This window comes from Harpia harpyja, chromosome 5 (genome assembly GCF_026419915.1).
Source record: "Harpia harpyja isolate bHarHar1 chromosome 5, bHarHar1 primary haplotype, whole genome shotgun sequence".
NCBI classification, from domain to species: Eukaryota; Metazoa; Chordata; class Aves; order Accipitriformes; family Accipitridae; genus Harpia; species Harpia harpyja.
This window is the reverse complement of record NC_068944.1, coordinates 6,253,390-6,275,959: the sequence shown is the minus strand read 5'-3', so window position 1 is coordinate 6,275,959 and position 22,570 is coordinate 6,253,390. Positions and strand designations below refer to the sequence as shown.

The 22,570-nt window shown below is 42.1% G+C and overlaps 1 protein-coding gene across 6 annotated transcripts in view; it reads right to left on the bottom strand.

Annotated features, from left to right (window-relative positions):
• The window catches only part of LOC128142387 (poly(rC)-binding protein 3-like), a 148,395-nt gene that overhangs the window by 42,755 nt on the left and 83,070 nt on the right, over nucleotides 1–22,570 (bottom strand). For all 6 annotated transcript variants that reach the window (XM_052788448.1, XM_052788443.1, XM_052788445.1 and 3 more), the window contains exons 2-5: nucleotides 20,585–20,735; nucleotides 7,031–7,054; nucleotides 6,902–6,934; nucleotides 3,585–3,701 (exon numbers count right to left, since the gene is read on the bottom strand). In XM_052788448.1, coding sequence (XP_052644408.1) covers nucleotides 3,585–3,701; nucleotides 6,902–6,934; nucleotides 7,031–7,054; nucleotides 20,585–20,662 — 252 coding nt within the window. In that variant the 5' untranslated portion in view covers nucleotides 20,663–20,735. The remainder of the gene's footprint in view (nucleotides 1–3,584; nucleotides 3,702–6,901; nucleotides 6,935–7,030; nucleotides 7,055–20,584; nucleotides 20,736–22,570) is intronic.

Here is a 22,570-nt window from a genome sequence, read left to right as displayed (position 1 = left end):
AAAATCCCTTCCAGACCTGCAGGCTCCCAAGTAGGGCTGCCTGGAGACTTTCTCACAGAACAGTTGTCTTTAGCAGCAGGAGTTAGCATTTGTCAAAAAAGCACCATCTCAATTGCTTTTATCACCTCGCCTTTCTCTTCTCCTTATTCCTAGGGCTGAGCAATTTCTTTGTAAATGTTTGCAAATAAACAAGGGTTCCACCAAACTTTTTCTTATTTATTTGGAGAAGGTTTGACCACTGAGCTCTGCCTGCTGGTTTTTCGAGCGCTCAACTACCACATGCTTCCAGTAGATTATGCATATTTATGCCCAATACCAGAGCTGCCCCATTCACCAGTGAATTTAGAGCTGCATTTCTTGGGTCTCAGCCTCCAGTCTGGAAATCACTGCTCTAAAATGTTCTCTCTTGCAACTTCAGCGGTCTGCCTGGGTTAGTGCCATTTTTTAACAAGTCTCTTTTCCCTCTGCAGTAAATACTTCAGTTATTTATGTAATTACCTACCTAGCTTGTAAATTCATCATCAGGCTGCTAGAAAATCAACTTTTATTAGGAAGGCTGTCAAAGCAGAGTGATATAAGGCTGCAGAGCAACCACACAGAGAACACTCCTCCAGATCTTTCTTTTTTATTATCTGATGCATTTTGAGCTTTTTGCTAACTTTAGAAAAGCATTGAGGGCTCCCATGTCTTCCTAGATCTGCTTATCCCCAGCTATACAGCTGTAGGGTTGAAATTAAGGGTTCAAGGACTTCATGTCAAAACGCTTCATGTGGGCGTGCATAACAAATACCAAAAAATCCCTCAAACTATCAGTCTCACGCATGCATCTTTTTCGTTCTGTTTGAAGGTAGGTGTGATAACCAGAGCTGGGCCAGGCACTGTCTGCTCTGGGATTTTCAATTTTTTAAATGGCTGAAGAAATCTCCAACAAAAAAATATGCATGAAAAATAACATTTGGTACCTAGCTCGCTTGTAATTTTGGAAACAGTACTTTATGTTGCCTCCAAAGTGTTACAGGTACCTCATTTTATTGACAGGAGTAATTATAGGAAACCTAACTGATTATATGAGACATTTTTCTTTACCACTGTTCCTTTAAATATACCAGAAGCCAATTATATTAAAACTAAATACAGATATTTCAGAATATAACTGGAGTCCCTTATCTGCAGGGAGTGCCAATACCCCTTTAGAAATATCCACATGAAAAGTCCAGATGACCCTCTGAAATCTACAAGGGTAAATACGCATAAAATCCAGTCAGATGCCTGAATTTCAGATTTCTTTCCCTATTGCTAGCTACAGCACTTTCAAAGACAACGTGGTGTTGGGTGGTGGGGTGGGGATCTGATGCTGTGCAGTGTTCGATGTTTTTATGAGAAACGCAAGGTTATTTCCCCTGGGTACTCATTTTGGTGGGAACTGGCAGGGATTATCTCTGTTAATGATTCCCTTAGCATTTTTCAGGATAAGGCCTTAAGCAGAGCATGTTTTTCATGTAAAGAGCAGAGAGACTGCTCTCTCCAGGTATCCGTGGATTGGAGGGTATGGTACCATACACGAAGCTGCTTCTTAAGCTAGAAGAAACAGGGATTGGTACAAGTTGGGTAGGAGATAAAGCTGAGGAGGAGGTGACAACAGGTGGTCTTAAAATTGGGCTGCAGAGAATTACTTGTGCGGTGCTGCAGGATTCAACCTCAAAATCATGATTATCTCATTAAAAACTGGTAAGGAAGAAAAATTAGCGTTCTTTTAAAATATACCATGCCACAAAACCAGAGTACTTTATCAACATGTTGGAAGATTGGAATATCACAAAGGAAGATCTGAAAACCCATGAAGGATTGGAGAAATATAAACGGGATTAACATTTGCAGTATTAAAAAAAAGGGTCATTTGTCTGGGGGCTGACAGGAAGGTTCTCACTGCAAACATCTGAGCGGGAGCTGGGGATGCCCGCCAGGCACAGCATGCTTGTGTGCAAAGCATGACACTACAAGGAGGTGAGGCATTTCCAGCAGCAATAGGGATACTATAGCACGATAGCCAGGAGAAAGGACTGTTAGCGTCATTAAATAAGCCCCGTGGAACCTCATTTGCAACCCGTCCACAATTAACACATGCATTTAATACAAACTGCAACTGGGAAAAGGTAGAAAGGGACTGCTAGAGTCAGGACGGGGTGGGGAATGCATCTTCTGAAAGACTGAGCTTGGCTCACTTACTCTGGCAAAAGCAAGGGTGTGAGGGGATAAAACTGTTTTCTGAAGATAGGTCTAAGAGGGGAATCGTCAGGGATGAAAAGGCAAGAATTACTTAAACTAATGGCCAGTGCTGACACAGAAGCAAAGCTGCATAAACTGTTCATGGATAAATTCAGGTGAGGAGTGAAAAAACGGTGCCTAATTATCAGAGAACTGAGATTGTGGATCTAATATCAGGAAACAGAAAAAAATCAAACTAGTTTTTGATCGTGCCGTGAAGATGCAAGTTGCAAGACATACTGCTTATGGTAGAAGACAACTGCACCTGATGACCCACAAGCTCTTTTCTAGTCCTGTTGCTCTAAATGTGAAGAATCACCATGGGTAAATAAAGGCACACGCTAACATTTCCCATCAATTCCAGCATCTCCCAGTGCTATGGGGAGATGTGGAGACTAACCTCACTGACTTGGAGAAATAAATACTCTTAAGAAAGGGATTCACATCCCTCTAGTTCAATCACGGATGGAGAGACACAGGCTCTTTCTCCTGCTGCAGGTGATTCAGTCTCCCTGAAGGCTCTTCCTTTGGGAGAAGGTGAATTGCCTTCTGCAGGGGCCTCTGTCTCTCCAGAGAGGACAGGAGAGATGCCTGGACTAGATGTATGATTTTCAAAAGTAGAGGGAGTTAAATCCTCTCCTGAGTGACCAGGGTTCGTGTTCTGTAGTCTGCTGTCTGTTCTGTGAGGTTTCCCATTAAAGTGGTGGCCATATCTAATTGTAGTTGGTCCAAGAAACTTGAGGAGATCCCAGCACTTTAGGCGCATATCTGCACAGAAGAGTTATTTTACAGTAAATTGAGCTCTTGTCTCACTTACTCTTAGTGCCTTTATTTTAATTAATTTTAAAAGCCAAGTTTTAAATATGGTAATTGGTAATCATATAGTTTGTTTTTAAAATAAAAATTTTCTAGTTGAGTTATATATTCATTTTGACATATATAAAATTTACATCAATACCAAATAGAGTCATATAAAAACAGAGCTAAAAGTTAGGCAATTATTCTTTTCAAATCAAACCCACAATGGGACCAGAAATTTTCCAAGACATTTTTCCTACCATTAGTGCACATTGCTAGAAGCAATTGCTTTTCCCTGAAGCCTCCAAAAAGCAAAAGAAGTGATCAAACAGCTTGTAAATCGACCCATTATTTTTCTTCAGCGTTACTGCCAAAAGCATTTATAAAAATACCACCATTTTCATTGCTATTAAATAGAACATTAAACAAATCATATTTAACATTAAAGCAAACATGAGAAAATTCAAACAGTGTTTGTATTTCAACTTGAAGAGAGAAAAAAACGTATTTTATTTGCTTACCTCTTCAAATTTTAGTGCAATCATAGAAAAAGCTTTAAAAATTGCATCTGTTGGGCCTGTTATCGTCACAATTCTCTCTGGACAGGAGCCTTCTGAAATATTGATTCGAGCACCACTCTGTCAAAAAGAACAAACATTTTTCAAATTTATACTTCCCAGGGAGGAAACTAAGTAGGATTAGGGATATAGTTTGGGAAGGAATATCGTGAGGCATCTAATTCCCTCTCCTACAACTGCAGCCCCAACATCATATAATTTCAGCATAAACTGATCTCACTCCAAAAATTCATCTAACTGCAGGAAGCCGGATTCTGCCTGGGTAAATACTTATACAGCCTTCATCACAGTGTGCAAATAGTGCCTCTGCAACTCAAAGTTGCAAATAATTCCATAATCAAGTCTTTACCCTTCCCTCTTGCAGGGTTAACCTTAGATAGGACTGGAGCTGCAGAATTTCAGACGAGGTTGTTGTCTCCAGGGAGCATCAGCATCTCCCAGGAAAGATGCAGCTCTCTGGTTTGCAGACCCAAAGGCAGGACTCGACCTGTCCATCTGGGGTATTGCTTTGCGCTGTGGAGAAGGTTCCTTATAGACATGTCTCGTGTAAAGGCAGTCAATTAATAGGCACTGAACGACCCTTCGAAGGAGTAGCAGTAGGACAGGCAACAGTAATGGTGTTATCTCCTTAAGGCAAGCAGCCTGTTGGAAGGAGTTAGAAAACCATAAGTCTTGGAGACAAGCCAGGGTGGCTCTCAGGTATACTTAGTCCCCTTTATGCCACTGTGGCAGTGCAGAGAAAACCCCTAAACTAGATGTAAATATATTTAAGAGGATCTTGGTGTAGATAATGATCAAAGCCAGTTCAGGTAAGACCCACCCTATGCTTTCCCTGAGGTTTCAGGCATGGAAATGAGTTAATGCAGTCTAACAAGTCAGTGGAGCCTCATCTCATCCACAGGCACTGACCTTCTCGAGGATCTGGGCCTGTAGAAAACGTGAGATAATCTGGGTTAATTTGGCCCTTCGCCTTCAGGGTTACCACCAATCGGCTAATGTGCTGTGTGTCCGAGCCCTTGTTCACGTGCTGCTCGACAGCAAGATATCTTATTTCCCTGTACAACAGCAACCAAGCACGACAACAAAAAAAGCCCCAACGCTGCCGGCGGTAGAAAAATCTTGCTGCCACGACCTCGGCTGTCAGACATACTCGGCGTTCATAGGTGAGAAAGGGCAGCAGGCGCTTCTTCGGACAGGCCGACCCGAGCGGGACTTTGCCCTCCTCGTCAAACACCAGCACTGGATCAGGAAGGAGATGGCGGCCAAGGCCTCGCTCGTGCTGGTGGCAACGTCTGGCCACCGCCAGCACAGACGAAGCCGGGGCGGCGGGACTGGGCCCGGAGCACGCGCGGTGCCATGTCGGGCAGAGCTGCCGGCGGCAGGCAGGCCTGCCCGTCCCACGGCCGCCTTGGCGCAAAGCACGGCTCTTCCTTTGAAACCGGAGCCGTGGGAGCTTGTCTGGAAGATCGCTCCGCCGTGGACCGGCGGCAGCCAAAATTCACAGATGTTACTCCTCCAATAGATGACCGGTCAAAGCAGAGCTACGGCAATTCAAGTGTTATGTGGCGGCCTCCGTATTTGCGTAGGAGGTTGACAACTGCAGGGCACAGAACCGAGGGTTTTGTACTTTTCTTTAGGCCAAAAGTTGTCTCTGATATTTCTCCAATGACAGAGCAAGACAGAGTTGCATTTCATTCCATAAAGATGGCATGCACTTTGCCACATCTGTCAGAAAAGTCAAAATAAAGTTGCGTTTTGCTTATAAAGAAGTACTGAAGAAGGTAGTCACTTAAAGGAGGACCGAGTTATCATCGTGTGGAGACATAGCCTCTAAGTCCTGTGCTGATGTAAAGATGCATATAATTCCTTTCTTTTAAAAAAAACGATCAAACAAATAAAGTCTCTTGTGACCATGTGAACATGACAGTAGGTTTTCAGGAGTGGAAGAAGAACATTTGATATTTATCTTGAAAAACTAACCAGGGATGATAACTCTTCTCTAAGATGTTTAACTCAGAAGTCAGGAGCGCTCTCCAGCGATGGCTTCCCTTTTGTTCATGCAATTTATATCCAAAGATATCTGCCCATGATCATAATTAATAATTAAACTAAGATGTGTTTAATCAACCGGCAGGATTACCTAGTATATTAGAAACATTTTTTTCTTGTTTTTTTTTTTTTTTAAGTCTTAGCAAATTTACTTATGTGTGAAAACATGGGTGAAAACTCTTATCATCAGAAAAGGAGCTCTGAACTCAGTCAGCCTGACAATGAACTCCCTGTTGTGTATATTTAAAGATGGATCTCAGGAATTTTCTCTACTGCAAATACTTAGAGATTTCCCTGCCACAGACCTTCTATCAGTGTATAAAACAACAAAGCAGCTGACATAGTAACGTACTGCAGATTTACCAGAACCAAACTGACTTTTCTGGAGGCATTCCCTATACACTTTGCATTCCTAAAGTTTTAAACAGTAGGATTTGTCTTTTGACTTATGCTTTTAGCACTTGCTTCAAAGAAGGAAAATTATATGCATCTCTAGGCAAGATGTGCTGCCTTGGAGGACAAGCGTGGGTCTGTAAGCTCCACCTGGGCACAATCCTCTGAAGACCGTGCAGATTGCTCTGTGGCAGGGAAAGCAGCTTGGGGAGACTGAGGTTTATGCAGTGCCCTGTTTTAGTTAGCTATTTTGTGTTTACAACCTTTTCAAAGGATGCGAGTGGTGGGCGTGCAGCGCTACCCTGTCCGCATCCTACTCACAGCTGCAAAACGATGAAAAGTTAAGGCTTTGCCAAGACATGGAAGAGGGATACTTTTTGACTTATGCAAGTCTGGCTCCAGCTCTGATGAAGCTTGTGTCTACCCTCAAACTTTATGCAGCATCAGTCCAATGCTTGGTTTCAGATTTTGGAAACTCTACCAGAGGCCAAACCACGTGCAGGACCAGTGTTGGTATGCTAAAGAAAGATACAGTGATTTTGATGCACAGAATCATGCTGGCTAGGCTGTTCCTGAGATAAGACAGCAGCAGGCATATTGCTGTGGGAATGAAAGGCTCCAGACTGCTGTGGCGATAAGGAGGTTACATTAACAATAATGTTTAATTTAGGCCAGAGCATTTATATACCGCCACTTGCAAAGAATGGTGATGTTAAATTAACTGCCCACTTGATGGCAGTGTCGGTCTGCAAACGCTCAATTTCTCTGCTCTCTGAGCTGGAAAGAAAGGCAAGTAAAGACATCAAGGCTTGTCTTACCTCCTCCCTCATCTTCTTAACTGTCTCACCTTTCTGTTAAAGAAACAGGAAAAAAAAGTTAGCCTGGGCTGATGAAGCGAACCGATATACAATATTTTGTCATGAAAATAAAGAAAGTAATTTCCTGACCTTTCCGATAATGCTTCCAACCTCCTGCAACAGAAAAAGAAGACACAATGAATGATACGATTCACTACCGAAGAGCATTTGCTCTGCTCCTAAACTGTTTCACTATCACTTATTTCAAACCTGCAATGTGAAGCATGGCCCCCTTCCATTGTTGCTGTATACAAATATGCCATGTTAGATACAAAGGGGCGGACTAAAAATGTGGCTTTGCAGCTTAGTGATTGTAAAAGAAAAATACCCTTAAAGGAAACTGATCTTGCAGTTACAGATCAATCTTGCTACTATAAACACAGATCAACCCCTATCAGGGAATGAAAAGTTCAAAAATAATATAACTGCACAACCTGCTAAAGAAAACAGGATATAATGCAAGCATCAAAATAATTGCTGATCTCTCTGAGGGCAGGCATTTACCCTCTTTACACCATGTAATAGCTAGAGCTGAATTTCCATGCTACTGAGTATTATTGTGTAAACACCTGGTGGCCTGTCTTAATCTCCCTATTAAGCACTTACAGAACAATAATTGCTAATCACTCTTTAGGGATTTGGGAATTGCTACTGGGCTCCCACAATCTTCCATGAAGGGACAGAAAATACTGAGAAATGTGACTGTGAACATACACTAGGGGAACAATTCGGCAGTTCTGGCAACATCCCAAGGGTTAAAGCCTTGGTGAATAAAACCAACAGGTAGCAAAAAGGAAGTTAGTAACTCTAAAATGAATAGTCTGGACACGTAACACAAATCACACAGGTGTGACTTCAGGCTGGAAATCATCTGATGGAGAGGAGACCAGCTAAAGGAAAACAAACTCCTCTCCTATGCTCACATTGTGAAATCTATTTAAACAGTTAAAGACTGTCTCACGTTGCCGATCTGTCCCAGACATATGATATACAGTTCCCGCCTCCTGCTCCCCCAGTCTATACACTGAAGTCTGACCCATGCTGAAACACAGTCCAAAGAGTAAGATTTAAGAAATTGTCCTCCATTGCTCTATTCAATGACGGACTCATGATAAAGTGGTACGAACTTCACTCTGCAGTGACCTTGAGAGAGTTATTTCTCACCAGAAGGTTATTTATAAGCTCACATCCTTCTCCCAAGACATAAAGACTTTGCAGTGAGAAGACCTATCTCAATGAAGAACTTTGGCATATGGTTCCTTTGCGCTCTCTGCAAGTCTGCACATAACACCAGACTGGGGGGGAACAGTCAATACACTGCTGGACAAGGCTGCTGCTTGGAGTCACCTAGACAGGCTGGAGAAATGGGCTGAGAGAAACCTCAGGGAGCAGAACGAAGTCAAATGAAAATTCCCATGTCTGGGATGGAACAAGCGCAGGCAGCAGGACAAGCTCGGCAAAAACTTGCTACATATAAACTGGCTTTGCAGAAAAAGTCTTGAGGGTCCCGATGCACAACTCCAACATGAGCACGTGAGTGCATCAGCTGTGCATTCCTGATCAAACAAATGCTGGTCTGTATTAGCAAGAGCATAGCCAGCAGGCTGTGGCAAATGATTCTTGCCTTCTCCTTGTGTTTGTGAGACCACACCTGGAAGATTGCGTCCTGTTTTGGGCTCCTAGTACTAGACAGACAAGGTCACGCTGAAGTGAACCCAATGCAGGGCCACCAAGATGGTCAGGGGACCGGAGCACAGAACACATGAGGAGAGGCTGAGAGAACTGCACTTTTTCACCCTTAGGAAGAGAAGGCTTGGGGGGGATCTTACTGTGGTGTATAATAAGGAAAGCAAGTTGCAACATCAAATTCCTACTCAATATGAGGAAAAAAGTTTTTACCATGGGGATGGCTCGACATTGGAACAGGCACCCGCAGAAGCTGTGGAGTCTCCATCCTTGAAGGTCTCCAAACCCAGCCTGGGCAAGGCCCTGAGCGACCTGCTCCAATGGGATCTGCTTGATTCAGGAGGTCAGACTGGAGGCCTTTGGGGGTCCCTTCCAACCGCCATGGGTCTGTGATTCTTCAAGCATGGCCTCATACCCACTGAAGTCAATGCCTAACTAGCCACAAAGTTCCTCAACCCAGTGAGGCCCCTTTTCAGGTTTATTTTCAAACTTGACTTTTTCAGTTTCCCATTTCCCTTTTTTATTTCCCTTCCTACTTCTCTTCTGAGATGGGTTTCTGCTCTCTTGTACATGCTGACCAGAGAACAGATATTGTCCAGACAGGCATTGCAAATCTTCCAGAGGTATCTGCTTTGCAAGCCTATAGTTCTGCACAGCTGTGTGACTGTTCTTGCTAAAGTTCCTTTGTCCATCTGGGACTGTGAAACGTCTGTACATCTGCACATACAATGCAAAGAAGCAGCTCTGTGAGAAGAGGAATGAATGAAGCAGACTCGCTGCAGTTTTGTGCCTTGTGACCAAAATATCCCGTGTCTCTTAATATGTGGGTTTATGTCACGCCTTTTCCTGTGGCTGAGACAGCCGTACCAGCATGCTATGTAGGCTTTCTAACGAGGTGCAGCTTTTTTGTTAGCAGTGACACAAATTTGGGACAGCCATTCCACACAATTTTTAAGTTCTTACTATTTTTTTTATATTATCACTGTCACTGCCAACCTTCCTGTAACTGTTGAATGGGATTAAACAATACAGGGAGTTAGACTCTGAATGATGATAAGCCTTGGGAACCCCTCATGCCTAGTAGTTCCTATCTGCCCACTCAGCACATTCAGCAGTTTTACCCTGAAAACTTTTGCCATTCTTCTCAGTCCCAGCTTTCAGAAATAATTTCTTTTGTAAAACAGATTCTTAGGAGGTATAGAAGGACCTTTTGCTATGGGTGAGCGTATCGTGTTTCAATTGCTCTGGGCAAGCAATAGTATTTCAGTCCGTGGTACAATTTCTAGGTTTTGTATATCTGAAGTTTCATTAGAAGCTGTAGGCCTGGTCTTGAACCTGCAAGGCTCTGCCAGAATACACTTAGTACGAAATCTGTCCCAATCCATTTGATCATCCTGAGACTTAATGACAGATGCTTTTCTTCCAGAAATGTGTGGATGGGTCATGGCTAATAAGCACAAAGATATCTTCCTTGGAAATAGGAAAAGATACTTTAGTTTTGGAAACAGAAAAGCAATATACTGTTTGTAGCCTTAGTAAACAACATGGTCCATTTCAAACAAGGAAATTAGGAGTATGTAAACAAGCAGAGTAGAGCATAAAATATTAGGATTCTCAAGCTGCTTGTTCCACTGAAGTCTGTGGGAGTTTTGCTATTGATTTCAGTGGGGATAGGGATTCTACCTGACTGATCATCACCTTGTTATTACCAAAGAGTACAAGCTGCTGAAGAACTGAGCAAATGAACAGTGTGAATCCCTCTGAGAAAAAATATTTCAGTCAGAGTGGTGACTAGTTCCTTGCAACATGCTAGCAAATGTCACTGTAATGCTGTGGAGTACTTCAAACCTTCCCCTCCTCAAAGGGTGAATTTAAAGCTTATTCCATAAGAAGGTAGTTTCAAAATATCCAGGCAAACGCCACCTCTCCCCCTGCACTGGGAGCTGGGATACTGCTTGGAAATGTGAGGGAAGGGCATAGCGGGAGAGAGAAACATTAACTTTACATGGATATTCCTAATTTTTCCAGAATTTTTGATCCATATAAATTACTAACCCCCCCCCCCCCCCCAAAAAAAAAAAAACCCAAACCAAACTAGAATGGTTCTAAACGGGTCACTTCAGACTTTTGGGGGGGCCTCAGCTGTTTCTAGGAAAGCTCTCATAAGTACTGGTGACAACAGATCGTGTCTTTAATTCTGATGAGAAACCTACTTCAGCCACAGATTAAATCAGAAGACTCTTTATACCTCATTCTCCAAGCTACCAATGCATCAAACTTTAATGTTTCTTTATACAGTCCAATATTTGTTTCATATAGATTCTTATATCACCCTAAATTACATTTTGTGCTCAGTGAGATACCTAACATCATTTTTATGACACTCAAGTTTTACCAATATCCTAGCCAAGGTTACTTTGAGGGCTTTATCTTCTTCAGAAAATGTTTCTAGATCTGCCAGACACCAAACTGTGCTGTAGTTAACTGTGTAAGACTGAAGGGATGGGATGTCTGTCACCTACATCAGTTCATTAGAAGTTCGGAATCTAGCGTAAGCCAGGCACACAGCCTCCTCTGCAGTCCAGGGAGAGAGAGAACGGAGGATGTTTTGTTCCTAAGAGGAGGGAAGAAGCGTACTCCCGAGGGTTTCGTCTTTCTCCATCTGCAGTAGAAGCAGCCTAGACTGACACTAACATTCCTGATGTTTGGTGAGAGGAATCCTGCAGTTGATGTCAAATTCAGCCTCAGTGCAGGTCAGACAGGAGTCTGATTTAGCTGTCCTAGCAAATAATTGCCTACTAGAATATACTAATAACTCTTGAACTATTTGCTGTTTTCCAGTGCTCAGGAATATAAGCTAAAGGTAAGTATTTATGATCAATTTCAGACTGATTTATTGACTAACCGCCTACGCATAAACACAGTGGGAAAATAAGTTATATGATAACAAGTACTGGGTTTCATATAATCACATTTCAACAGCTGATCGAAAAGCAGGGCACAAGAAAAAAAGACGTTCTAAATGGGGGAACTAAAGCTCAGAGGGAAAAAGACAGGTCCAAGGCAACCCAGCGGACTGATGCCAGAGCTGAAAGTACTACCCAAGCTCCTTGGCTTCAACATATAAACAGCCACCTGTCAGAAGCAGATATGGCACAGCAACCGTGCTGGATGAATAGGATGTCTCCGAAAAGCTGCAAATGTGTGCGTGCCTACATGCACTGATATACATGCATACACACACACGCACATTTATATATTTGTGCATAAAGAAATTACAGCAATTTGGGGTGCCTAAGCTGCGATTCATCAAAGAGGCCTGAGTTTCAGATTATGCTGAGTACCCAGCCCAGGTAATGACTTCCAAAGGGCATATCTCCAGGTGACATTATCTCAAGCAGGACAGGGCGGGTTGAGTTCATTTATGACTATGATTTTCTTTAGTACGCCATTTCTAATAAAACAGATAAAACGACAAAAGGTGAACCTCACCAAGAAACATTGGAAGACTGCTCGGTATCAATAAAGTATATTGCTAGCCAACCACCCATTTCATCGCAGATAACTTGAGGAAAAGCAATGGTAAAACCAGGGGATGCTTTCTTTCATGCTGAAATGCAACATATAATATTATTTGCACATTATATTCGCATGAATGGGATGAGTTTTGCTCTTAACGAACACTTGGGGAGCGGTGGGCCCATCAAAGAGCAGAAAGCTATTTTTGCAGGTTTTGCATCGTCATCTATGGTGAGGGCAAGGCAGCACCAACACAACAAAAGGTGGCAGCAGAGAAGTCTGCAAGCTAAGGCTTTCCCAGGGCTCTTGATGGTGCGAATGACTACACAAAGACATAAAACAGGCTGTAAGAGAAAGCTATTTCCTAATCAATTATCTGGTGTGCCTTTTGAATAACAGGAGAAAGAAATTAGTCATGTTAAGAAAACAAGAGGCTTAACAAATGGTAACAAACATTGGTTTAAAGATTAACCTTTGATCTGTAAACATAATGCGTGAAATTCCATCATTTTTCTAAGCGTGAGGCTAGTTATATAATTACTGTGTCCCAGGAAAGCAAAACAAAACAGGTAGCTATTCCGGGTCCATAGAAAAGCACAGGCCTTGCCCTATTACTGTGGGGCATGCAGCTTCTATAGTGTGGGGCACTACAGGGCGAATGGAACACTAACCTCACAGGAGCCCTGAGATAAAGCCACGTCTAGAAGGAAAACACATTTAAGAAAGAATATAGGAATATTGTATTTCACCCCAAAGCATCTGACAAAGCACAGGCCACATCCTAAAGCCTGCAATTCATTCAGGCAATGCTTTGATTGCATACGCTTACCTGCTTTCTATGAGCAAGAATAAGGTAGAACCAGTAGGACTCTACAAGCAAAAAACCTTGCTAGAAAAGCATTGAAAGGAGAGAAATACAGCCTTCCATGGTGGGGAAGCACATGCATCACAAGACAAGGAGGGATCCTGGCAACAGCAAACAACATCTGTGCTGATAAAGTTTTCTAGACCAGCACCGGTTGTCGTTACCTCATCCATAAAGAGGCATAACATAACCCAACTCTCTCTCTTTGCCTTGTTCTGAGGATAGAGCTGCCAATACTTGTATAAACTCATGAATACGCTTGCATGGAAGACCCCAGGAACACGTTCCATGAAGATGTTCCGAACAATGTGTTTGCATGGAGCACGTGGGGCACCAGCATTTTTCAAAGACTGGAAGAAAAGTCAGGTTTGGGAAACACGATGTAACGCGTCTACCTCAGGGAACAAATGGCTGCCTCGGATAAACTGAGAGTCTGATTTGTGTTCTGGGATTATGTGGGATTAGCCTCACTGACATGGGAGATCTCATCTCATGTTCCTAGGTGGTGCTTCAGTAGTCACCGTCTGATGATAACAGCCCTAATTTAGCAAGGCACTGCAGTCCAAGCCCTTACTGAGACAGATCTCATGCTAACAAATGTGGTAGTGTATGAGGACACCTTCAAATTATGTTCTTTCTGATGGAGGTGCCAGAGTTATGAATCTTCCACAGGTCCACCGACCATTTTTGGGGCAGTTGTGCCAATGGGCATGTCTCATTTGCCTTTTGATAGCAGATGGGTAACCAATTTACATTCGGTTTCACACCAAACCTCCCAGCCTTCCCCCCCCCCAAAAAAACAACCCAAAACCCAGTTCTGTTCCTTTGCTTGTCCCTCTGCCTGTGATGCTGAAGCACAGCATGTGCCTTCTGCAATCTCAGTTCATTACAGCTGTGGACCGATAAGGAGATTCTGTTTGACACGAGTTGGGAAATTTGGCTATGGAGATCGTTTTGGGGGACACAGAGTGCCCAGGGGCTGGGGGCAAAGACCTTTGTCCTTTCTGTTGATTTTTTAGGCTAGTGAGAAACTCTCAGCTGTTACTACAAACACACTAAAGGATATCCATCTTGTATTGTGTATTTGCACACAGAGTATTGTTCCATAACTAGAGCTCTTAGGTACCACCGTAATGCAAACAAACAAAACAAGAACTGTAATAGCAATAGGCAGGACAGTCAATCCTCATAATACCCTGACAGTGTTCGTGGAAACTAGAAAGAACAGAACAAACATTGGCTTGGTTGGCATTTTACTGCTTGGATTAAATTACTGACAAGGTGATTCTTAAAGCTACTTTGTTGTATTCTGTATTTTAATAAGTAAAAAATAAAAGAAAAAAATGGGGAAGGAGAAGGGCATTACCTTCAAGATGGGGAAAAATTATTTCTATGCTTGCTTTACAGTCTTTCAGGGGGCTATTAAGCAGACACAAAAAAAGTGGTCACTAAAAGAAATCCCTGATGCTAAAACTGTATTATCTATACTGATGGAAAAGGCAGTTTTCTCCATGATTTTATTCTGTCTATATTTGAGCTGTTAAGTGTGAGCAATCACCTTAATAAGTCTGAATTTTCTTTCTTGCAAAAAATTCTATATATAGCATCATAAAATAATCACCAACATGTCTGAAAGTGACCACTGAAGCTGGATGTAAGTCCGCCGTAACCAGTCCTTCCAGTGCCACAGGGCACCCACTGATCCTGCTGAAACCATTGGGAGATAGAGTTCCTCAGGGCAACTAAAATTAAGCTTTAAGTACTGGAAGTTTAGCACCTAAAAATCAAGGCACTTGCAGGGTTTTGTCCAAACCTGAACATTTGACTGAAGGTATATTTTTCTAATTCACTACTGCTGAAACTATGAGAAACACATCATCGAGCAAATGGTATCAGGGAAGGAAAAGCTCCACTCAGTCATCGTATCTTTCCTCCATCAATGCAGATTATACATTCTACATAATACCTGTGCTGCTCTTCCCCAGACATGTTTAAAATCTGCTTAGGAGACTTCTAGAACCTCATAAAAGTCTCAATGCCAGGAATTTCTCTTGGGATTCCCTTATTAGGATTTCTTTTCAAAAATATATTTTATCCCATTATTTCCAGCCACAAGCACTTGTATCAGTCAAAATAACGACACCCCATTACACTCGTATTTATTCTCTCCAGGTATTTATGAGAATGTCTGAAGAAAGCTAGACACAGTCTCCTCAGCCTCCTAAAATTTTGTTATTTTTCTGCAAATTCCCTCTCTGCTCCGTCTTCAACATCACTCACACACGTGGCACCTGCTGCTGAGCACAGAACCGCAGGTGTGATTTTGCCAGAAGAACAGTAAGGTAATTACCCTCTCTTTGCCCCACGATGCACCAATGCTATACATCCAAAATTGCATATGCTTTTGCTGCAATAGCTTTCCTCTCCAACTCAGCGTATCCCAAATGTGCCACTCTCTAGGCACTGCCGCATCTGATGCCTTTCAGCCTTTTATGCTTTCCAGATTTCCTTCTCTCACTGCACATGTATCTTCTAAATTACCTTCTCCAGTTAATTGCCTCAACTCTCCAATTTACACCTCTCAGTATTTGGCAAGAGTCCTACTTCCCTGCCAGTTTTCCCTTCCCTCCTTCGTCCTACCTGTAAATGATTTCCTCCTTCTTCCTAACCATCTGACTTTATTAATCCATTTTGTTTCCTATTTCTGAACTCCTTCCCCTTTCTCTAAAAGATTCCTCAGACTCAATGTATTAATATAGTCTACACTGGTTTCTTGCAGACTTCACTGCACCCAGTATGGTTTCACTGACGCACACCTTCACACAGTGTCTTTGGAAATGCTGCATTTTTACTTCTGCAGGTTTGTACTGGAGGGAGGAAACAGAAACTCCTGTGCCACCACTACGAGATGGAGACCAAAGTGGATTCGTGACTCTGCTGCCCTTTCCATGCTGGCACATTTGAACATTTTCTCCTGTTCCACCTCATAGACCCAACTTTTAAATCTCCATTAAGCTGCTTTCCTGAAATGTAACATCTTTCTACCAGCACAGTCTCTTTACCATCCACATCCAAAATGAACCTTTAATGGTGAGTCTTTAGGGTCTTAATCAGCCTATTACCACTGGCTGTATACAAATCCAAACCAGTCCAAAATCATGTAATCGTTATCCAGTATAGTCAAAGTAGGTGCTTTTTCAAGAGTTATTTCTTTCTGGGTATGAACTGACCAAAACTAGAAGAAGAGCACTGTAGATGTCAATTACTAAGGTATGTTGGCAGACACCTGTGGGCAAGGCTACAATTTTCTACAATCTTCCAACCTCATTACCTGTGGCAGTAAGCAAGAAAAAAAAAAAAAACAGCCACAAGCCATGGGAATAAAAAATTCAACACACGGTGAGCAAATAATTATAAGAAACATCGAGCTCCATCAAAGACCCTTTAACATGCAGGTAGCCAAAAGAAGTTCGATTTTTATAAAAATTAAAAAAGGAAGAAAAAGTGAAAGGCACATTTCTCTTGGAGCCTGAGCTCTGCCTCTCCTTACAGAGAGATCTGACAGCTGGGGACTGTTTGCCCATGAATGCACATACACTCAATTTGTGTTCCTTAAGCCCTTCAAAAATGTTGATCTGATCTGGGTAAATGCTGCCACTTTTGCCTTTGCTGGAAGCAGAAATCTTGCAATCCCTGCAATATTCTAATCCTGCCCAGAAATTATACTTTTAAAGCAAAGGTACTAAAATATCTGTACCCATTCACTTGTCTGCCCTACACAGTGATTTTACTTATTTTACTTCAAGAAACAGCATGAATTAGATGGAAAATACGGAAGTAGGGCAATGGAAACAGCCCCAGTCCATATTCCCTGTTTTTCTCTACTGAAATGCATGAAACAGTTTTATTCCTGAATGTGGTGCATCTTTCTCATTAATAAAAGATGAAAATGCATCTCTGCATTATTTAATATACCCTATATACCCAACTCCTGGACATGCTTCAAAAGGCTCTTCCGTTCCTGCCCTCTCCGGAGCAGCATTCAGGTAACTCGGTCAGAAAGGTCCCGAGCAGCAGAGGCTGCAGTGCCATGGCAGCTTTACAGGGTGTATTCGTTTTTGTCTAACTTGCCCTTAAAAGCCTCCAGTAAGGGATGGCGCGGCATTCCCGGGCTGCCTCCTTCCCTCCTCACACATCCACGTAACAAATTTTTCCTAATTTTGCTGTTAAAATTCCCTGCAGAGACAGTTGCTTCTCTGTGGATGTGAAGAACACCTGAGCACTGCCTGCCCTTGTTGCGTACTCCCTAACACCTGCCCTCTAATTCATGGCAGGAAAGTACGACAAATGTTCTGTGTTGCTCCTGGTTTCTCTTCAGGGCCGTCACACTATCATATCGTAACCTTTTTACTGATGTAACACGGCGTAAAATGAAAATTAAGCTTTTCATCTTACACCATCACACACTCTCTGAAGTCCTGGCTCAGGAGGACACCTTTCATATCAGGCCCTGGAAACATTTACCCCGAGGTTAACCTTTTACACCTCGCAGTGGTTAGCTTTTTGCTGGGCCTGCACGAGCTTTTTTTGCTGCTTCCACAGGTGAAAAAAACCCTGGTGCCTTCCCTTAAGATCCCATTTTCTGCCCTGAGAAAATCAAGGCTGTGCCTTCCCTCGTTGCCAGCCAGCTGCTCCCAAATCTTGCTACTCTGCGGACGAGCGGCTGAGCTGGTCCTCCAAGCGGCCATCCCAGCCTCTTCCGTAGGATGCTGCACAAAGCCCTGCCGGAGCTCAGCTGGACCTACGGCCGCTTCTTTCCCCAACGCACGATAAAGCAAAGGTGCTGAAGGGAGGTGTCCCACCTGCAGGGAAGCACTGATCCCGGGTTGCTCTGCAGCTCGGGACTGTTCCCATCTCTTTTCCTTTCACCAGACACTAACGTTGCCTTTGATTTTTTGCCACTTGTTTTGTTTGTCGTTAAAGATGCTTTTTTGTTCCCCACCCTCTTGCAGAGGTCTGTCCGTTCATACAAATCCCAATTTTTCTGTCTGCAGGTATAGAATTTAGCTTAATTGCCTAATTAAGATGTCCATCCTTGACTTAAAGCCCCTATACAAATCACAAGAAAAATACATGCCAAAAATTCCCTAAGTCTGCAGGATTTACAGCCGAGATAACTAAGCACAGTAGCACAAGTTATGGACTTTCAATCAAAACAAATACAAATATCACAAAGCACATAGACCTTCTCTATGCAAAGGTACACTGGTAATAAAGGTTTAGAGACAGAGTTAAGGTCAGTGGCGATAGACCCTCATATTTCCATGAAACACACTAATAAATAACTAACTTTAAAATAATCTTACTTTAAAATTATCTAACTGAATCCAGTTTGCTACTGTTATTTTTAAAAATCACCTTGTAATTCCCCTCTTTCAAGTTATGACCAGTTATTTACAGCTCCAGCTCTGCTTCAGTTAATTGTTTTGTCTAGAAATACTAATTAAAGATCAGCAATTTCCACCGATGTCATTACCACAACAAATCTTAAGGAAGAGCCTAGAAAAATGTTTCTTCTTCTTTTTCAGAGGCACATACAGCTTTCAGAGTGACCTTCTCACACTGAGTTCATATTGACTCAGACATCCTTCATTCTTCCGTATTATCATTTCTAAATCACAGAAATGACATCAAAGAAACCATAAGGGTCTGACTTCTATCACCAAAATAAATTCCGATTTAACGTACTCTTTGCAATACTTAGGCACAATAGGATACGTGATTAGAGCATAGTAGAGTTAACAGTATACCCATTGTGCCTTGTTAACTGAGGATGCATGGTATACTCCCGCTTAAAATTTGAACTTCATAGCTTTTATGGGTTTAATTTAGACACTTGGGGCTACATATGCATTGAAGATTGGACACATAACATCTGTTATTTTTAAAAGTGGTTGCATACCCAACCATTGTTGTTTAACACAGAAAAGTAGCTTTTTCTAATTTCATTTCTGATTTCAAAAAAATTTTTTGTTTCAAAAAAACCCCCTAGTCCGCAGTTTAACTAAAATGTCCTGAAAATGACAGATATTTGATTTTTGCTTTAAAAGCATGATTCTGAAAGAAGCAGATGTGTCTGACAGAGGCTGAAAAAAAGCACGCCTAAGCACATGGGAATTTGACTGAAACCAGTAGGGCTACGTGTACCTGCCAGGATAAGGATGTGTTCAAACATTTTTCTGGATTGGGATCAGAACCTGGTAGAATCAACCCTTAAGACCTAATTTTGAGTGTAGACATGCATACAGATTTTAGGTGGGTTTGGTAAGAGAGACTGTTATTAAATTTGTTTGACAGATCCCTATTTAAGATGCAGATTTTACACACCAGATGCCTGCCTGAAGCTGAATATTTCAGGGGGAAAAAAAAAAAAAAAATCAAACAAAACAGATTATTTCTGAGAAAATACATAATTTGATCTGACATAACCTAATTTCTGACTTTCTTCATTTGCAAACTTAAAATGTACCCCCTCATACTTCTTAGCAGCTCCATAAGTAAAATACAAAAGGAGATACCTTAGTCTCCTATTTTTGCTATGGGTATATCGTATGTGTGTTCACGACATTGGTTGAAAGCATGCACTGTTTTAAAATGTAAATGTATTTTTAGTTATTAAATTAAATTCTAGGAGTAAAAATACTTTTTAGATTTATATATACAAATTTGATCTCCAGAATGAGATACATATATATATATATTTTCACTGTTCCTTGTTAAGAAAGGGCCAAAACCACCTCCTTTATATAACATTCATTCATTAAGCCTAAAAATGCCTGCTGTTGCCTGATGCAAATAATACAAACGAACCTATGAATTGTGTTTTTTAATTAAAAGCCCATTTTGTGATCTGGCAATGTGAAATAAACGGCTATCAGACTGTTAAGTCTGACAATACTGAATTGGCACTTTGTCCATGGCACAGATTTCACACTTATCTGCATGCTTAAGTGCTGCGCTGGACAGAACCGAAATGACAGTCAACCTTCCAAAACAAACCCGCAGGGGACCTGAATGAATGCTTGGTATATCAGTTCGCTCTAATAAGATGTTACATCGGAATAATGAAGAACTATCCCGTTTGCGTTCAACAGAAACAGACAGTAATTCTGTGTCAGTTATTTCACACAAGTCAATGTTCTGGTATCTTAAAAAAACCCTGCAAAATCCAGCAAATGATGAGAAAGGCAAACCGTATGCAGGTCAGCCTTATGCAAGGGTTTGCCACATTTGGCTAACTATCAATGAAAGAACTCTTTTTTTGCCGTCGGATCTGCTCAAAACAGGTTTTTTTACCGCAGGGTTTGTTCCAATGAACTCGGGTTGCAGTGCAAACTTAAGTGTGATGCCTTGGAAGGCAGCGGGTGATTTTTTGGTGATGGCAATGGTGGTTTTGACTCAAGTGGGAGGAGGAGGAGCAGACCCTCTGTTAATGGCACTGTGAGGTTCTGACGGTAACTGCACACACTCGCTCAATACACAGGCAACTGCTGTGGCAACAGTAAATGCCTCACCTTGCCATGCATGAGAAGGCGTATGGTAAGCGTGACATTGAGACCTCCTTCAGTCACTTTTGTGTCCTTTGTGTTCATCCTGGCCTTGTATCTTCAATACTTGGAAGCAGCTTCGTTTTTTCTTCTTTTTTTTTCTATTCACTTAATCAACCTACAAAGAAAGGGAGAGAAAAAGAAAAAGTACCATTGAGCGGCTGAAGCTACTCTGAACTGAGAATATCATGTTGTACAAACCAATTAACATTCCTCCCTTTGATTTTCTGGACTACAGTTTAGTGCTGAAAAGGCTCCTTTGATTATTATCCCTCCCTGACCAACTCTTTAGCCCTTCACCAATTACAAGATAAACTCCCCTTTGAAACCTTAAAAATTCTCTTAAACTTCCTGTATTTTGAAGCTGAACGTACAGAGCACAACAGAGTGAAATACAGCGTTTTCTTCTGAACAGCATTTTCTCTTTGTTAACCATATATATATATATATGCATTTTTACACATGCCTGGTGCTGTTTTCATTTCTCTCCCTGTTACTACCTCTTTCTGCTCTTGCAGACAAGATATTTTTGTTTTCTCTCCAGCTAGAGAGAAACTAATTCTGAGCCTAAACACTGATCCCTGCCAGCAACAGTGGATGACACATTATCAAAGACATCTGAGTAACTAAGAGCCACTTGCTGCTGTAAATCTGGGCACTGTCTGACTTTGTTTTTGTCTACCAGGCCCAGAGGTGGCTCAGACCCTCAAAGACCAAAGCTGAGCTTTGGTCCTAAGTAGAAGAAAGACTTTTCTTAATTCCTAATGACAAATTGCAGATCTTCAGTCATTTACCAAGTCCTAAATATCCTAAAATGCTAATGAAAGCTGCAAGGACTGGCTTTGAAGGGATAAACAAGATGCGTTATGAGATTACTCATGCAAGAACATTTATCAGTACAAACAAAAATGGGGGCAGGAAGGAATAGTACCAAGGGCAGGCAAATTCCACAGTAGAAAAGGCTTAGAGACTCCTTATTCGCTTTTGTCCTTTTCAGGCCTATCTTATAGAGCACAAAACCCTTAAACAGACATCACGCCTCTCAGTAACCATCCCTTATTATTGACAACCCTATTAGCTTTGCACCTTGGAGCTTCCCAAAAATTTGTCTGGCTTGGGCACTGGCTAATGAGCACCTTAGGGACAACCATTTTGTGGCTCGGAGCATACAGCGGTGTCTCACCGGGGTGACAGGCTATTGTCCCCTTGTAGAAACTGCTCAGGCATGGGACCAAATTACTGGAGGGACCTATGAGATCATTCCCCTAAAAACACCAGAGGTAGTATCATGCAGACTGTTTCATCCATTGATTAAAATCCATCTTAAGAGCCACTAAGCACTGACATACTAGACCAAGGTAAAGCCCATCTTAGTTGAGCATGAATTTGTCTAATCCCTTCTTGAATCCATACATCTGGTCTCTGAAAGTTCTGGCCTCACAGATTAATTATTAGTGTGGGAAAAAGTGCTCCACTTTATCTGGCTTAAATCTGCCGACTGTCATTTCCCCTTGTTACACATTTTGCCCTCTGTGCGTTATCTGAAGACCATCCCAGACAGTCACTCCTCTGATGGCTGATGGTTCTCGCTTCAGCCTGAGCCTGCGAGTGGCCAAGCCACTCCTGATATTTTTGCTGCTGGGAAGTACACTGGAAGATGCCGAGTTTTCTCTCAAGTCTCTGCAGGAGTACTTAGGGCCACAGAGAGCTTCTGTGCCTTCAGTGACTGCAAGAATAAGAGGCAGACATGCTTGAAGAGAGGTGAAAAGAAAGAGGGAGAGAGAACAACTTAAACTCCTCCTTCCTAAAGGCAAATTCATTAGTTGCTACCACAGAGCAACTCCTGCCTACCTGCTCCATTGCCAAGGTTGATTTTCCCTAACCCAGCATGGACTCAGTGTATTTCATACCATACGCTCTACCACGCAGACCACAGCCACTAAAATAAATCCC